Source organism: Miniopterus natalensis, chromosome 17 (assembly GCF_054644295.1).
Source record: "Miniopterus natalensis isolate mMinNat1 chromosome 17, mMinNat1.hap1, whole genome shotgun sequence".
Lineage (NCBI taxonomy): Eukaryota > Metazoa > Chordata > Mammalia > Chiroptera > Miniopteridae > Miniopterus > Miniopterus natalensis.
In genome coordinates, this window is record NC_142097.1 from 28,567,946 (window position 1) to 28,586,565 (window position 18,620).

Below are 18,620 nucleotides of genomic sequence, written 5' to 3' on the forward strand. Positions count from 1 at the left end.
GGGACATGCTCCAGTTGGACATTTGGGTTCACTGATCCTGGAGATGGGATGGGAATGGGTTGGAAACGTCTGGGGCAGGACATGACTTCCCATCTTTCCCTCCTCACCCTGGCATATGGCCGAGGCCTCAGAGACCCTATGAAGAGCAGCTTGGGACATTTCCCCGGGCTCTGCTTCCTAATCTCCATCCTGGGTACAGCACGCAGGTTCTGTGCTTTGGCACTGCTCCTGGAGGCTGTGTCTCTACCAAGTCAATTTGGATGATCTGCTCAGCTTTGCGTTTTGGTCTCTCCCCTGGAAAATGTCTCAGATTCACCCACTCCCCAGTCCAGCCTAAAATTCCTCCAATTTCTTTTAAGAGTGGGTTCAAATTGCCCTTATCTGAGAGTAGAGGCTGGGTATTTTTGTGCTCCTGGGGTCTGTCACTAATCTGGAGACTGGGGGCTGGAGGACCTGGTGGCTGGATGTTGCTACAGTGCAGGCCCGAGATAATGAGGGCAGGGACCAGGGCTTGTCACAGGACTGTGGGGTGGGCGAGGGAGCACCGCATGGAAGAGACACCATGAAGTTAGAACTGACAGGGCTATAATTTGCCTATAACTCTTAATTACAAACCGAGCTTATCTTTCTGAACTTCTGGTCTCCTAACTCAGAGCATTTTTCATTTGTTTTTAATGAGCTGAAGTCTTGGAAACATTACAATCTGAGTAATTAGGCATGATGACCTGGGTGGGCTTTGGAAGGTTGGTGCCAAGTCATCATTTCAAATACAAATGCTTCTTTTGTTTAAAAAAAAAAAAAAGCAAGATTTGTTATTCCAACTCTGGACTGTTAATGGAAGATCTGGGGAAGGAGAAAGCTGCCGGGGAACATTCCGAGGCCACACAAAACAGTTACTATGTCCAGAGATTGGGATGTGATTCTGAAAAGGCAAGACCTGTTGGATAGTGGCTGCCTTCTGGTTCCCACGGACCCATCTTACCGGGAGCTCTTCTCGGAGAAGGTCCTTCAGACAAGGATGTGGTTCCCAACTTGGCTGATGTGGGGATTACCTGGGGATTTTTATAAAACTTCAGTGGTGTGCAGTCCAGCCTGGGTACTGGGCAAAGTTTGGGAACCTCTAATAGGAATGAGCATTTTTTAATTTTTTATTTCTTACCCAAGGATATTTTTTGCATTGCTTTTCAGACAGAGTGGAAGGGGGGGGGGGGGGAGAGAAAGACATCAGTGTGAGAGAGAGACATCAATTGGTTGCCTTCCAATCAAGCCTGCAAAGGAATCGAACCTGGGACCCTCCAGTCCCCGGGCTGATGCTCTAACCACTGAGCAACCCAGCTAGGGCAGGAACGAGCATTTGATTTACAGTGGTCCTCACACTTGAGTGTACCTCAGACTCACCTGGAGGACTTGTTAAAACACAGATGGCTGGACCCCTGAGCACCAGCAGGTCTGAAGTGCACTCTAAGAATTTGCATTTCCACCCAGTTTTCCAGTGATGCTGATAGTCAGGGCCACGCTTCAAGAAAAATCGGCTTAAAAGAGCTGGGCCTGGCTTTACTACTTAGGAGCCACGTGACTAAGCCTGTTACCCAATCCTAAGAAATCCAGTTTCTGCACCTATAACATGGGACAGCAATAGTGATTACCTCCTGGGCTGCTGTGTGGGTCAAAGGAGATGGTATTTGTAAGTTGCTTAGCCCAGGGTTTGACCCATAGGGAATGTACAACCCACGGTGGACTTTATTAGCACGTTTCCTCAGCTGGGGTCTGGGCAGATCTGTCCTTGTGTTAAATCGTGCCAGTTGGTGAATATGTTAAGGTGGGTTTCTGCTCCTGGAGATCCAACTTGTAGGCTTTCTGGAACAGGACTGCGATACTCTCTTGAACTACGAGTGCCCCGGGGACCAGCAGGGTAAGGGCCCAGCCTGGGGGTGTTGGCATCTGTTATTGACTGTTGTCAGCCAGACTCTTCACCCGATGGGGGTGGCCGTGGGCTGGGACTGAGTGTGCTCTCCTGTCCAACTCCATGCTCCTCTCACATTCCAGACACATTTAGTGCCGTGAGTTGTGGTTGTCCTGATGTCGCCTTGGAAACCAAACTGCTACCAAGCGAGGTGGGAACAAGGCCCTAAATCGTCTTGGAAACCACAAAATGTATCTTTGGGAGGTGGGCTGTGCATCTCCGCACACTGTCTTCTCTTTTTCTCAAGCAATTTGCCCAGAACTCTCTTCAGTGTGCAGTTACCTCCCTCCCCCGTTTCCCTGAGGAGGGAACTGAGGCTCGGCATGTATGTCCCTGCGCCACCCGATTATCCTTCCAGGGAAGGGGTGTCCGCGCCAGCCTGCGACTATACAGGCAAAACAAGCCGCCCTGCACACACCACAGGGCCCAGCGACACTGCTGCCACCCCTCCCGAGCACCCAAACACGTGATGGCTTCACCAACTCTCAGGGGCTTTTGGGTGCTTTAAAAACTTCTTTAGAGAAGTACAAATCTACCTAATCTCTTTTACTTCCACGTGGTTTGAGGGCAGAGTGCCCTATTTCCACGTTATAGCTGGGAAAGCCAGTGAGTGGGGAGAAGGGACAGCTTGGATTGGCCCAGGAGGTGGGGGACGGGCCAGTTCGCTCCATTTCAAATTCTGTTTGGCCAGAGTGAAGTTCTGCCCATTCCCAGGGGCCCCGGGGGTACAGCCTGGGTTTTTCTCCATCTTCCCTGGCCTGAGAACTGAATGAGGCAGAGTTAGGGAGTGATGGAGCGGAGAGGCTGTGGAGGTCATGTCCAGGTCATTTCTAGATGAGGACACTGTCCCAGGCCACAGAGGGTGCTGGTAAAGGAACAGGGCCTAGAAACCCAGCGCCCTGCCTCCTGTTCTCTGCAGTGCGCCTTCCTCTCTCCCCGTGTGCTGTCTGCTGGTACCCCAGCGCCCTCGTTTGGCGTGATCTGATTCCCCTGGTGTGGCCGGTGCTGGCCCCTCCCTGTAGAGGGAGGCACGGTGTAATCCAGATCGCCCCCGATAGGTAGGCCATACCCGTGCTCCGCAGGCACCATTTCTAGAACATTCATTGCAGGTCTTGTGCCAGCTGCTTTAGGCAGCCATAGAGCATTTAGGCCTTACAACTCATGCAGGCCATTATTAGCATCCCCAACATAGATCAGAGAAGTAAAGCAACTTGCCTAGGATCGCACAGCAAGCAGGAGAGGGGCAGAGTAAAGATCTGAAGCCAGGCTTGGTTGGTTCACCACCCATGCCCTTCTGCCATTATGTTACATGGCTGCCTGCCGCCCTTGCAGGCTAAGGGAGATTCTGACTCAGGAGGCAGCAAGCCGCACAAGGAAAGATTGCCAGCTGCTCAGCCTAGACCTTTGCAAACAGATTTGGTTTCCTGCAAAAATCCAATTGCTCAGAAAAAGGTGCCTATGTCATCACGGCGAAGCCCATCATGTAACATTGGCGCAAAAAGTAAAAAATAAAATAAAAAAAAAATCCAACTCAGGGTAGTATTTCAAATATGAATTATCTGGCTGTTTATTTTTTTCCCCATCATCAATATACCTAGTCGCTTGGCTGCAGTTTTCCATGTGCTTGTGAATGTTCCCATTGGCACAGACCCTGCATGCTGGTGCTTTCCCCTCTTGTGCTAAAAAGGAGAGATGAAAGGCATTTTTAATTTGGCCACCGAACGAACATCCAAGCCTTCCCTTCCAGCAGCTTAGCCTATATGTTTTCTCAACAGGGTATTAATTACCGGGCTCTGGGAATGATGGGACAGGCTGTTCCCGAGGCTCTGGATGCCCTGCCGGCCACAGTGCAATTGCTTGTGGACGCAGCAGGACTCAGGCGTGTCAGCAGGGAGCGTCCTTCTCAATAAATTCAGACATGGGTCCTGGGTAACTTGTTAAACACATTTATTGATTTCTTGACAGTAACCAAACACAGTGAGTGACCATTATAAACAAGAAAAGAAAGGCATTCGTTTGTACTTTGTGAGATCCAGCTGCACCTGGAGAGAAAAGACACCCCTTTCCCAGGAATTTACAAGGCAAAGTGCATTCCTTCAAGGGAGCATCACAGGGGGCAGGGGGATGGCAGTTTTAAAACGCAAGGAATCTGTTGCCTGCTATCTCAGGCTGAAAGCTCACTTTGTATGAATGATGGTGCCACGGGGTGGAATTAAAGTTATACTTGCTTAGCAAATGCATTCCTGATTGCCACAAACTCAGTAAAAACTGGCTGCAAATGAACAAAACATGTAGGTGAGGAAACAAGTGAAATCAAAGAATGCAGTTGCATGGAGCCAGGGCTTAGCCTGCAAGGAGGGAGAACAGACCAAAGCCAGAAAAATAAAATGAACTCGTTAAACACATTTATTGAGCTGTTAACATTAACCAAACACAACATATGATCTTTGGAAAACAAGAAACAGCAAATGGATCAGTTCTGATCTTGGCAAGTCCTACTACAGATATGTGATGAAGGGGAAATAATTCAATTTCTTTATAGTCTGCGGTGATATATATATACAATGTGTATCTCTTCAATGTCTGTCCTTTTTTTTTTTCCTTTTTAAATTGTTGAGTAAACAGAAGAATCATAATCTAGAAATAAGTGTCCTTGGCCAACTCTGTCCTGGTTCACCTGCTGCCAACACCCTCAAAGGATCTTAGGACACCATCCGTGATTACTCGCTGCGAAGAACAGAGTCTGCTTGATTCTGTCGAAGCTGTGTCTTCTCCTCTCTCTTTTGGAAGAATTTTGTATGTACAAAGGCAGAAAAGTCTCATTGGGTAGATTTATTAGTCCAGGAAAACAGTATCAAAATTGTAATCGGGTTAATGGGTTATTTTCTTCTAAGACCTCTTATGAATGAGCTGTTTGTTTCTGAAATCTTGACTTCCTGTCTTAGAGGCTGTGTGAGTGTGTGTGTGTGTGGATATGTTTGCATGTGTGTGTATGTATGTGTGAGTGTGTGTGTGTGTGTGTCCTCCGCTGTGGTTTTGCAGACACTTTTCGTGAAGAAGGGGCCAATCTGAAGAGTGGGCGAGGCTTGCGGAAGGGAAGGGGCGAGAAGGAAGGGGACATTCCGGGTTACGTCAGTTCACAGTTGTAGCATTTCGCTGAGATGGAATTCTTCTTGGCCTAGTTCCCTACTTGAGGAGCCATTCATTTACTGGAAAGAGAGAGAAAGAAAAACACACATATGCACAACATAAAACAAGGCATCACTGAATTAATCTGCACTGAGTTTGGGGGACTTACTCCCTAGAGGAAGGGACAGCCCTGTAAATGCCTGCTCACCTGTATGTATCCCAACAACCCCTCCCCTTCCTCATGAACCTCTAGGCCTGAGCTGTTCAATATTGTTGTCACCAATCCCATGTGGCTACCATAAACTTAAATTCATTAAAATTAAATAAAAAATTTAGTTGCCTCACTGGAGAAGCCACACTTCAACTGTTCAATAGCCACACGTGGCCAGTAGCGGCCACATTGAACAAGGCAGATACAGACCACTGTATCATCACAGAAAGTTTTGCTCTAGAATGGGGGTGGGAAAATGACAGCCTACAGGCCAAATCCAGCCTGTGATCAGTTTTTGCAAATAAAGTTTTATTGGAACACAGCCACATCAGTCATTTACATATTGTCTATGGCCTCTTTCACACTGTAACATCAGAGTGCAGCAGAGGCTGTATGGCTCATAAAGTCTAAACTATTTACCCTCTGGCTCTTTCCAGAAAAGGTTTGCTAAGCCCTGCTCTAGACTATAAGCACTGTATGGATGGGGTCATATCTGTGTGCACCACACTGTATCCTCACCACCAAGCTAAGCGCCTGGCACATAGTAGATGCACAATAAATAGGTATTGAATAAAGAGAAGGGCTTGATCAATGAGCTGAGTGTTTATTTGTCTGGTAGTTTGACTGGAAGGGAGCAGAAAACTCTAGTTTTGGCACTCTGCGTGTGTCTGAGAAAGAAAGAGGGAAATGTGGGGGAAGTAGGAGAGATGAAGTGGGGGACCGAGAGGCAGTAGTGGTAGCTGCTTCTAAAAGCTGCCTGGTAATATCCACAGCCTCATATTTGAGCAGCACATTATTGCAGCAAAGGACTTCACCATCCAGGCTCTCATTCATTCCTCACGACAAGTCGTGAAGCAGATGATATAGGGACCGTCATGAAAGAATCGAGGTCCACAGGGTAAATGCCTTGGCTGGGTTTGCATGGTTTGTTAGTGACAGAACCAGGCCCGGAGCTTGAGTGTCCTGATTCTGGGTCAAAGGTGTCTCCATGATACTGTTCTGTCCCCACCTTCCTTTCCATGTTGAGAGTTGACCACTGTGATCAACACATACTTAGTGTGTAGAAAGGAAGAGAGAGGGATAGGTATAGACCAGAGGGTTACAGGAGGCGGGAGTCGTTTTGAATGTCCCATACAGTGGGGATAATTGTCACTTCTAGGGACATAGCACAAGAAAAGGATGCCTTCACATCCATTACCTCCTTGCATCTCAATGGCCTGGCATCCAGAGTATTTGCCCACCTTTTAGGGGAAAGGGGTCCATCACGCACATAACTAAAAGCTCTAATGCTCCTAGCTGTCCTGTTCTAACACATGACCTTGAAAAAATCAGCCTCTCTGTGCTCTTCTGTACAACGGCAATAAAAAGGCTGTTTTGCTTGAACCAGAGGGGTTTCAAGTTCGATCTCTAGCTCTATTTCCAATACATAGGCTTCACCAACAGAAAAATGCCATGCACATAGAAGGTGGTGGTTATTAATTATCATTTATTACTATGATTCCTACAATGGACAGGCCTAAGCAGGAGGACTGCTGGGCCCACTGCCCTCTGAGCCATGGACCCACCTCTATACTGAAGCTTCTGGGCCCGGTTGTTTGGACAGTCCTTCCCCTGTAAACTGAAGTTGATGTTGGTGCGGATACAGCGGTTGTTGAGGGGCTGGACAGGCCTGAAGTTGTCACTCATGCTCAGAAAGATCTGAGATGGCTGATTCTGGCTGAGCAGGCGTAAGGAATGCATCTGAGGAGAGAGAAACAGCTGTGAGACCCACCTGTCCTCTTACACACCCAGGGAAGACGTAAACGGAGTAGACTGGTCAAGCCGGGCTGTCTGGGAAGGGGCACGTGAGCGCCTCGGAGACCTTTGTTCTGTGGATTCAGTTGTGCTGGGGCCCAGTGATGTTGCGATGTATGGAGTGAGCCTTGCTTTTAGTTCAAGCAGCTCGTGGATGCCTCTGAATAAGTCAATTATTCTGTTTTATCCTCAAATATACAATCTGTCAAAGGAGGAAATCCAACTAGGTGTTCTCCAAGGTCTCTTTCTCTTACACCCCATGGTTCAATAATTCCCAACAATTCAGGGAATTATCCCCGCTCATGGGTATTATCCAAACTACAGTGATTGGTCCAGGGGTCAGAGCGAAACTAAGCTGGATTAGTTTGGTTCCTTTTCTGTGAAATTGGGACCAGGAGCTGGAGTGAAATAATTTGCAGCCAAGTTCCACTCCCCGACTGGGAAGCAAAGGAAGAGGCTAGCAGAGGGAAGAATGAAGCGAACGGGTGGTAGGAAGCAGAAGAGAGCAGAGATAACGGCATCTGGGTTCTGATTCCAGCGAGTTCCTGACATCAATTTCTCATCTTAAATTCCTTAAGATGCCCAGTATCTCTTGGACAAATCTTTTTTTCTGAGTTTAAGTTATCTGGAGAGGATTGTTCGTCACCAAGAGCCCTAACCAACACAGATAGCATCAGGGACTTCAAATCGTTCACACTGTTGTTGGATTGTAAGTACAGTTGACCCTTGAGCAATGTGGGGATTAGGGGTATCGAACTCCTATGCAGTTGAAAATCTGTGTATAATTTCTGACTCCCCAAAAAACTTAGTTGTCCCTTGGTATCTGTCAGGGAATGGTTATAGGATTCCCCCCATCCCCAGCCATGATACCAAAATCCACGAATGCTCAAGTTCCCTATATCAAATGGCATAGAACAGTGTATACAGTTAGCTCTCTGCATCCATGGACTTCCAACCACAGGTCGAAAACAGTACTGGTATTTATTGAAAAAAACCCTGCATATAGGTGGGCCGTGCAGTTCAAACCCATTGGTCAAGGGTCAACTATATACATCCTGTAAAGGAAAATGAATTATGCTTCCTTAGCTCATATTTCCTCTGAGTTTTCTTAGGATCTCAGTATCATAGCATGTCAGAGCTGGAACAGACTTGAGCAGTTTACTTCTCATTCATAAAGAGCAGTATTTATTTCACAGAAGGGGGGTGACAGCCCTAGGAGTACATAATGAGCACATAATGAACCAAAGCTCGCCTCAGTGGCCAGAGCTCCTGGTTCCCGTCCAGGTCCGAGGGATCCAAGCCAGCTTTACGAGGAAAACTGTAAGATGCTCTGAAAAATTCCACATTCAAATATGTTTGTGAAATGCTACATATCATATTGCTTCCTCTTGGAGACTGACATAATTATTATCATTTTAAAGGCCTGGGAAGTCTCCCAACAATGAGATCTATTTAACTCTTTTTAAACTCAGCTTTTTCAAACATATTTTTACCAACAACCATTTTGCTCATTTGCTTTCTGAACACTATGGCTGTAGAGCACTTTGGGAACTAACCCTGCTGTTCTTTCTCATTCAGACGAGGTCAATGCTTCTACAATCAGTTCATGCTGAGACTTTTCAGATGCTGATTCTTTAAACATATGTGTGATGAGTTGAGTTGTGTACCCCCAAAATTCACAAGTTAAAGTCCCAACCCCTAGTACCTCAGAATGTGACCTTATTTGGAAATAAGGTCATTATAGATGTAATTAGCTAAGATGAGGTAATTGGGGTGGGCCTTAATCCAATATGACTGGTGTCCTTATGCAAAGGGGCATTTGGACAAAGAGACACACACATAGGGAGAACACCATCTGAAGACGAAGGTAGAATGGGGGTGACCCTACTACAGGGCAAGGAACACCAAAGACTGCCAGAAACCACCAGAAACCAGAGGAGAGGCAGGGAAGAGATTCTTCCTCCCTCAGAAGGAACCAACCCTGCTGACATCTTGATCTTGGATTTACAGCCTCTAGAACTGTGAGACAATACATTTCTTCTATTTAAGCCACTGAGTTTGTGGTGTTTTATTAGAGGAGTCCTAGCAAATGAATACAATAGGTATGTCACACACACAGCTGGTCTTCACATCACCTTCCCCATTCGCTGAAAGACCAGAGAGAAGCTCACCTGCATCCTCGTTATATAGACAGGTTTGTTCATTATTATCCAACTTGCTGTCTCATAGCAGGGTGGGATCGTCATTGACCCATCGTAAGTAATGAAACTAGAGGTCTCTGGATACAGTTCCTCTATATTAAGTCCCTGTAGTAAATATGCATCATCTAGAGAAAGAAATAAGAAAGACATGAGAATTAGACTTCTTGGGAAAGTGCTGGTATTGCTGATTATTCTTCCCTTTTCTGATTCCAGAAGACTGTATCTGTCACAATAGGCTGCAGTAACAAACAGTCCCCCAAATCTCAATCATTTTAAACAATGAAGGTTTATTTCTTGCTCACGTACATGTGCATTCTAGGCTGGCTGAGGGCTTCCTCCACGTCATTGTTGTCCACACTCTGGGGCCCAGACTCTTAGAATAGCTCCTCCCTGGACCCTTGTGAGTTGCAATGTCAGGAGAAGAAGCTCCCATCCCAGAAGTGGCACAGGTCACTCCTGTGCACATTTTGGTCGCCAAAAATGTCACATGCCAAAGGTTGACATCAAAGATGCAAGGAAGCATGCTCTTCCTGCAGTTTGGGATGCTGAATATTGGTGAACAGAAATGTGGTCTACGACAGGGACAGAAGGAAGAGCTACATATTTGGTTATGGTCCCTGAGACCTGGGACATAGTATTGTAGTCATAATGAAATGCTCATTGGAAGGCTTCAGGACCCGGGGAAACATTGCCTGGTTACCATTCTTATTTGTAAACATTGCTTAATTAAAAGAACATGAAGAAATACTTTTAGAAAGAAAAGTAATCAGGCCAAATCCAATCATGAGACTTAAAAGTTAAGTTCAATGACTGAGAGAGATGGGTCAAGTTGGATTTGGAGACCAGCTTTAGGAGAAAGGACTTCCTTTCTCTTTCTATTTAAATGTTTCTGCCTTTCCATCAAAACACCAGAGAATCAGGACAAGTTCAAGAGACACAGTGACTGGAACGTGGCTGGGCCCAGTCTGCACTCTGGCCCTTGTGTATGCTTCCATGACAAAGCCACGATGCCCAGAGCACATACTGATGTGATGGACCTTGGCAGTTAGATCAGGTGCCAACACAAAAAGCTCATGTTGAGCATCCATCATTTGGCCCTGTTTCTTGAGCCCCTTGTCTGTGTCAGGCACTAAGCTAGGTGTTGGAGAGCAGGATGCAATTAAGCAGATGCATCAAGGGGCAGGGGAGACAGTGATGTGTATCTGCACTGAGTACATTGAGAAGCTGTCAGTTCTGCCTGGGGGTGGGACTCAGGAGAGGATTAGCTGAGGAGCTGACCCCAACTGTATCTTGAATGACAGGAGCTAATCAGCATGTGGCTGGCAGGGGGGTGGCTGTCAAGGGCACTGTAGACAGTTATGCTAGAGAAAGAGCTAAGGACATACAGAGTGGTGCATGCCAGGGGACAGCCAGCATGAGGACGAGATGCAGGGACAGGGGTACTGTGAGAAATGAAGCTAGCGGGTCAGCAGGGGCCACACCCGGAAGGTCCTTCTCTGTGCCGTTGGGAGTTTGGGCTTCAGCCTGTAGGCAATGCAGAGCCACTGAAGGGTTTTAAGCAGGGGAGTAGCGAGATCAGATTTGCACTTAATGATGCTTGCTCTGAAGGTGCTTTGGCCTGAGGATTAACATATTGAATGAGAGAAGGAAGCATTTGGCACATCTTTATTAAAGGTCAATGTGATGTGTTTAACCAAGCTTGCCCGTGGAGCATATTGGGTACCCTAGCATCCTGCCATTATTGTATTTTATTTTATTCGCGGTGGTGGGAAGGAGGGAAGGAAGGAGGGAGGATGAGGGGTATTCTAGGCATGACTGGAGGAAAGAAAAAGAACATTTATGTTTCTCTGAAACTATAACCAGCCTGTGTGTTGTATCCACATCTTAAGAAAGGATTAGTGTGTGTGTGTGTGTGTGGGAGGTGTGGGGGACAAGAGGCAAAAAAGAGGCATGTTCATGGATTTAACCCACACAGCAAGGTAACAAGATGCTTCCAAAACACTGCTGTGCTGCTGGTACTCCAGACTACCCAGTGTGGTCCTGCCAGGAGATCCCTCTTTGCCCAGGTCCCCTTTAAGAGATACAACAGTCCTCAGAGAAGGCAGGCAGCCTCCGCCCTCCCATGGTCCTCAGCATTAACTGTTCTTTCCATAAATCTCGCTAACTCTCATACTTCACCTTTTGCCCTAGTGATTTCCTCACACTACAGAGCTTGGAAAGACCCAGGGTGAAGACTGTGAGCTCTGGTTTCAGACCTGAGTGTGAGGGATGACTTTGCTGCTCACTATCCAGGTGACCACAGACATGCAGGTAACTGTCTGAGCTTCAGTTTCCACATCTGTAGTAAGATGGTTGGAGCACGCAGTGGACTGAATATTTGTGTGCCCCCCAATTCATATGTTGAAATCCTAACCCCCGTTGTGATGGTGTCTGGAGGTAATTCGGTCATGAGGGTGGAGCCCCCATGAATGGGATTAGTGCCCTTATAAAAGCGACTCCAGAGAGCTCTCTCGCCCTCTTTCTGCCATGTGAGGGGACAACAAGAATTCTGCAACCGGGAAGAGGGTCCCAGCCAGAATCCAACCATGCTGGAGCCCTGATCTTAGACTTTCAGTCTCCAGAACTGTGAGAAGTAAATTTCTGTTGTTTACATGGTACTTTGTTATAGCACCCAGGACTGACTAAGACAAAGCAGTTGCCTCAGAGTTCTCTGAGGAACAAATGAGATCAAGCTTTTCCTTCATGGCTGTCATGTAACCTCTTACTTGAGGGCACCAGTTGACTAAAGTCATCTTCAAATAAAAAAGAATTCTATAGACCCCAAAATGTCACTCAACAGAAACAAGCTTATGGAGACAAATTTATGTTAAGTAGGTCAAATTTTTGGTATGACAGTGTTGTAATTTTTTAGTACTGGCTATATATTTATAGTCCAGGAAGACCCCTTGCATTATCAATAGATATAGAATATTTGTGCACAGTTTAGAGCTCAATGTTATTCTTCCAAATGACTGCAGAAGTTGACAGCTGTGCTCTTGATTTTATGACATGCTCTTGATGAGTCTATCATTTATGTTATGCTGAGTTCTTAGTCACGGACACAATTCCCAAGTTGACTATTTTCTTTTTCTTTTTCTAAGAGAAACACATTATGATGAAACCCCTAGAACTGCACAGTGGGGGAATCTTCCCTTAGTCTGAGCTTCAGTGCAGCCTCTGTTAAATGCATCTTGTTTACTTATGTGGACCACTGATGAGATTTAACATCGCCTGGCTTCCAGCTTATGAAGTTCCCATTCAAAGAGAATGAAGTCAATGAAAAAAAGACCTGGCAGTCCCAGAGATCAATACTGGACTCATTTCTGATCAATAGGGGACTACTTGGAAATTTTCTCATGTGGAGTGACATTTCTTCTTGTAATCTGAGGCACACTCAACGGAAATGAAAAAAGGCAATTACTAAAGCATAAAGTAATATGATTTTTTGTTTTACACAAACAATAAATGAAAAGTAGGGCCCCTGAGAATTGGATTCACGGAGGTAAGCTGCTCCTTCTCTGTGGCTCGCTGACTTGAGTTACTACTTAGACTGCAACACGAATGGGTATGTTGTGTTTCGCATTCTGTGAAAACATTTCCAAAGTTGTTTTCCCAAGGTCATTTTTTTTTTGGAAATGGAAGTACAAAGTTCAATTAAGCATAGAGAAAGGAACGGGGAACAACATGCTTAAATTCCCCGGTGATATTTCATCATTTTAACACCTCGTCTCTCTGTGGGGCGGGCTCACAAAACCCATCCCAAGGAACGGAGGCGTGTAAGGCAGTGACGAGTTGGTGTCCCCGTGCCTGCGGAGCCCCTCCTTTAGCTGGGGGGCTTATCCAGAGCCTGAGCAAGATGTTCTAAGGGACTCGCATGGTGTGTCAAAACACATGCTTAAAATCTCTCCTCCAAACTCCTTCAGTCCTCCTTTATTTCCTCGGAGGAAATCTATTACCACAATAACCAGAGCCTTTAAATTCCGAATCTGTGGTGTTTTGGATTCTTACTGGACTGAAGTTGGCCATTGTATTTACTATGCATGAAATGAATGGAGTATGTGAAACTCAATGAGAATGGAGCTACCAAAATGATACACTGTCCTAGGACATTGGAAGAAAGAGTTCATTTATGCGTAATGTCCTAATAACGACTCCCTCTTGCCATTTAAGAAGGCTCTTTGCACTCCATTAGTCACTAATTTCACCACTTTAAAGTATCATAAAATTAAGAAAAAATGCTAGCTTGATGAAGTCACATGGACACTAAAACGACAGGAATGTTACATTTTATGTAATCGGGGCTCTGTGCTTGCTAATTAATTAACACAAGGAAAACGGAGGGATGTGGGCATTATTCCAAAACACCACATGAAAAAAATTAAAACACTTTGAATAAATTACCAATATCTCCTCCAGAAAATCCATTCAGAAAAATCCATTTTTCAATGGCACGATTTCAGTCTTGACCCCCAATCTGTTAAGGGGAATTTAACTTTAATAAAATGGATTTCCTTTAGAAGACTTTCTAAATTCAGCCTGAAATTAATGCAGGCTGGTCTTTCCCATTGTTAGTCGGGGCTGGTGAGAGTGTTTTATAACATCAGCTCAGACATATGAAAGCCAAACTTCCAAGGAAAGTAGTGGATCCTTACTAGGCCATTACCATCCACTGCATAGGTTCACACACAGGAACTATGAACTTTGAATTTCATTTAAAGTGAGCAAACTGTTGTTTGTGTGCCCTGTATTGTATTTACCTTGAACACATTTCTTATTTGGCATCATAGCGACCTACCTCCCACCCTTCAGGAAGTTGGCTTTAATGATCATGTAGTTTAGGGCAATTTAGAAACACAAAATTATGCACTTAGTTTATTCCAGCCACTGTCCAGGCAGTTGATTCATTACCTTGCTTAGTCCCCACCACAACCCTCTCAATATCAGTATTAATATCCTCATTTAACCGATGATGAAATTATCTCAGAGATGTTAAGAAACTTGCCTGAAGCCACACAGCAAAGGAAGTGGTAGATCCAGGAGCCCAAGTCTGTTAGTTCCATCTCTCTTCACTAGAACACATTGTTTCCCAAAAGCATGGTGACTTTCACGAGCTTGATATCTAGCTTCCAAAATTCCCAGTTCTTTGGCAAGGTCCTACTTCTTTCCTCTTTTTTATGGGTTCCCTGGCATTGTTTTCTTAGCTGGCTCAATAAAATGATTTTGCATAATTCATTTTTTACTCCTAGTCATCCAATCTATGATCAAACTGAGCAAATGGAACGTGTCCCTCTTGGCTGCCATTTCGTGGTGACTTCACCCCATGCTTCCACGGTGCTCTCGCCTCCTCACACCTCCTCGGCTAGTTGATGAGACAGACACACAAGAGCCTCTTCCAGGATGGGATTTAAAAGATATCTTTAGAAATGACTCTCGATCCTAAGTCATGAGGGTTTGAGCTGCTGTTTTAAAAGTGAGGACATGTCCGCCTCTCTTCTCCATCTTTCTCATTCCCATGATTTCACCCAGCTCAAATGCCATCTGGAGCCCAGTGATTTTCACATTTATATCTTCAGTTCTGTCTCCTGAAATCCAGGTTCCTATAGCCACCCGTCTACTCCATACCTTTTACTGGATACCCCACAGACATCTCAAGCTTCACATGTTTGAGACTTCAGTTCCCTCCCCACCCACTCACTTGTTTCATCCACAGTTTTCCCATCTCAGTTGATGGAAACGTCTTCCTTCCAGCTGCTCAGCCTAAAAACCTTAGTCATTTTTGACTCTGTCGTTCATATCACACATCTGATATATCAAGAAATGTCTTGGCTTTTCCTTCAAAATACGCCCAATCCTTTCTCTCCACCTCCCCCACATTAGCCTGGTCATGCTCCACACTGTCTCATCCCTTGGACTGCTGCAATCATCTCCCAACATTTCTCCTTGTCCCTCTCTGGCCTATTCTCCACCAGGCCAACAGAGTGACCCCTTTGTCAGTAGATGATGCCGCTCTCTGCTTAAAGTCTTAGATCTGCTTCTCATTACAATGGCCTTCAAGGGAAAGGATGGTAGGGAAGACAGCCCATGACTTCTCTGGTTACTACTTGTGACAATAATGGCAGTGCCACCATGTCCCTCTGTTTGACGCTGATTTCCGCTGGTGATTCCACGCCAGGGGACAGGCAGGAGTTGCAGAGAGCTTAGGATGGTGTGAGCCTGAACTTTCAAAAAGTTCCGTCAAGTTCTGTGTTTGTTTATGGCCCTTCCAAGTGGAAACAAATGCAAAAAGCGAAGAGCTTGGTCTTCAAACTGAACCAAAGTTGGAATTAAGAGGGGAAAAACCCCAAAACGCTGACAAGTTTCATGGAATGTGAAAGTGTGGGCACTGCAACTAGTTTTAAGACCTCAGAAGCAAGCTTTCCTAGCTCCAGTGTCTGAATTCTTGCTCTCCCATTGTGGAAGAGTAAATTATTGCTCAGGACATGTTCACTCCCTCCCAAGCCCACCTCTGTGGGAAGAAACCTAGGTTGGGCTTGCTTTGGCCAGTGGAAAGTGGATAGAAGTGACAGTGTGTGAGTTTGAAGCTTAGGCCTTAAGTAACATCACATGCTCTGACTTCCACCATCAGAAGGACTTGCCCTGTGTGAGCTACTGGATCCCAGAAAAATGAGAGCCTGTGGAGCCAAGCTGCCCTAGATGACCTGCAGACCTGCAGCGGGAAGCACAGCCACCCCGACCGACCACAGATGCAATGAAAAGTCAATGTTATCACTGAGTGTTTTTTATTATGCAGAATGCTTGTTTATTAATAGCCACTGACTAGATGTGTCCCCTCAAATGACTTCACTTCGTGGAGCCTTAGGTTCCTTATCTGTAAGCTGGGATGGCAACTGTGTCTATCTTGAAGGTAGGTACTTTGTGAGCACCAGGTAAGGTGCTGCAGGAAAAGCTCTCGGCCCAGAGCCTGGAGAGCAGAGAGCCCTCAGCATCACCTCTGTTTTCCTGATGCTCAGCATGTTGCGGGGTGGGTGCCACATCCAAGTGATGGGGCAGCCTGGAGCTCTGCTGGACTGTCGCTCTGGGCTGCAGCAGCAGAATGGGCTGGCGGGGAGGGCGGGTGGGGTCAAGGGCAGTGGGTATGTGACTGGGTGGCGGGGAGGGGAATTGATTTATCACTTGTATCTCAGACATGCGGAAGCAGGTGGCGTGTCTTCACCTCCACTGGAATCTGTGGGCTGACGCCAGCAACACCTGCCGCCTCCTGCTGGGCCTCTGGGGAGACTGTCAGGCCCGTTTCCTACCCACCAGCTGTGTCCCAGCCAATGGCTTGTTTCAGGCACTCCCCTGCTGGCCTCGCAGGCTGGCTGCCTGGGGGGCTTAGCCGGACGGGAGGGTGCTGGCGCTTTCCTGCGGAGCAAATCGACCCCCGAGCCGCAGAGTTCCGGGCATAGCATGTCTGGGCCATTCCCATGTGTAGGGTCTGTCTATCCCCGTGGGGTCACTCCTTCAGGTGCATGACAGATGTGCTACCGGGGACACCTCCGTCATTCCCCAGTGAGCGCAGGAGCACAAAATACCTGTGATCAGGGGGCCCAGCGCAGTTACCGCTCCCCAGGGGGGTCTCTTTATCTTCCTCCTTTTTTCCCCCTTGGCCCTGACAGATAGATTAGGAGGGACAGGAGGAGGAGGGGCTCCTGCGCGCTTCCGTTTGCATTTCTAGAAGCGTGTCTGGAGAGGTGCTGAGGGCATTTCTTCCAGCACATCTTCTTCATACGTTTCTCAGCCTGGCATGAAGACCCTTCAGGATCTGGCTCCAGACCACCTTTCCTGCCACTCGCTACCTCTGCCCCTGTCACTGCCATGGCAGGGGGCCATTCATTCCTCCATGAATTCAGGCCGTCACCAACGTTTATAGGGTTTTCTGTTATACGAAGAGCTGATGAAAACAGAGTTCCTCCCTTTGGACCCTTCATTGTCCTTTTTAATTTAATCCGAGGACATGCTGAGAGAGAGAGGGAGGGAGGGAGGGAGGGAGGAAGAAAGGGGAGAGGGAGGGGGAGGGAGAGGGAGAGGGAGAGGGAGAGGTCGATTGGTCGCCTTCTGTATTCTGCCTGACTGGGAGTTGAACCAGCAACCTTTTGTGCACAGTATGACGCTCAGCCAACTGAGCTCTTCTTTAATGCTCTTCTTGCTGTGGATGCTGCTCTCTAGGCTTAGAATGTCCTTCCTTTCTCCATCCTTCTGTATGTCTCTTCCCTCCCTGCCCCCCCCCCCCCTTTCCCCAGCAAATAGTTATTCATCTATTCAGTCCTTATTTGAATGGCACCGGCTTTACGCAACCTTGCCATGCAATCCTAAGCAGATCTTCTGCAATCCAAAATAATTCTTTTCTTATTTTTAACACTGACCTTGTTACACAAATCTTTATCATACACTATGATGTTCCTGTCTCCCCAACTAAAGAGTGAAGGCCTCGTGCACAGAAAGCATGTTCTTTCTGTGGATGTCTCTGTATCTTGGCACTCAGGAGCCACTCCATAAGTATGTGCGGAGTGAGCGAGGGAACAAATGAGTCAAGCTCTTGGGTTTTAACATTGCTACCCACTCCGGCTGTCGCCAAAGTGTGTCCTCAGTTCTGGCAGACCCGGTGGGGGTGGCAGTCAGCAGGGACACCTCATTTGAAGTAGATGAAGTTGAAGTTTCTCTTAGTCACAAAAGAGCCATCCATCATTAGTCCCAACAAGACCTGTCACCTTGGCTCTCTGGTCCCGATTTGCACCAGAATCGATACACCTTCCCATAGCGCAGACCCACGTGGATACTTTCTTCTTTAGCAGGCGCCACATCACTGAAAATTAATCAGACTGGTGCCGGGGGTGGGGTGGGGTGGGGAGGACAGTCCCACTCATGATTGATTCTGCAGCTGGAAGCTGGCAATCCGTTAGACTGTGTATTGGGACTTAATGTGCGATTTCACAGCTCTTCACAGTCTTTAAACTGCAAATTCAAGATTAGTTAAAAACATTTTATTTAATTTTCATGCTTTTTTAATCAAAAAAGTTAAAAGACTAATAATAATCTTTTATGGGCAGTTATCGAATGTGCTATTTGCCCACGAGGCAGCAACGTCTTCCTTAGCAGAGAAATCTTAGAGTCCATGCGGGTGCTGATGAGGAAGGTTGGGATGGCTCTGGAGATGACTTCACTCATTCTTCTAGGTGATGCCCATCTAGGCGGAGTGTAATCCTCCAGGTTCATTCATCACCTCCCTGCCCCCCACCCCATC

At 46.6% G+C, this 18,620-nt stretch overlaps 1 protein-coding gene across 1 annotated transcript in view; it reads right to left on the bottom strand.

The window, feature by feature from the left end:
* Nucleotides 1-4,286: 4,286 nt before the first annotated feature.
* Nucleotides 4,287-18,620, bottom strand: part of CA10 (carbonic anhydrase 10 (inactive)) — a 316,120-nt gene continuing 301,786 nt past the window's right edge. The window contains exons 7-9 of the mRNA XM_016203365.2: nt 9,269-9,423; nt 6,869-7,043; nt 4,287-5,172 (exon numbers count right to left, since the gene is read on the bottom strand). Of these exons, the coding sequence (XP_016058851.1) occupies nt 5,150-5,172; nt 6,869-7,043; nt 9,269-9,423 (353 nt within the window). The 3' untranslated portion in view covers nt 4,287-5,149. The remainder of the gene's footprint in view (nt 5,173-6,868; nt 7,044-9,268; nt 9,424-18,620) is intronic.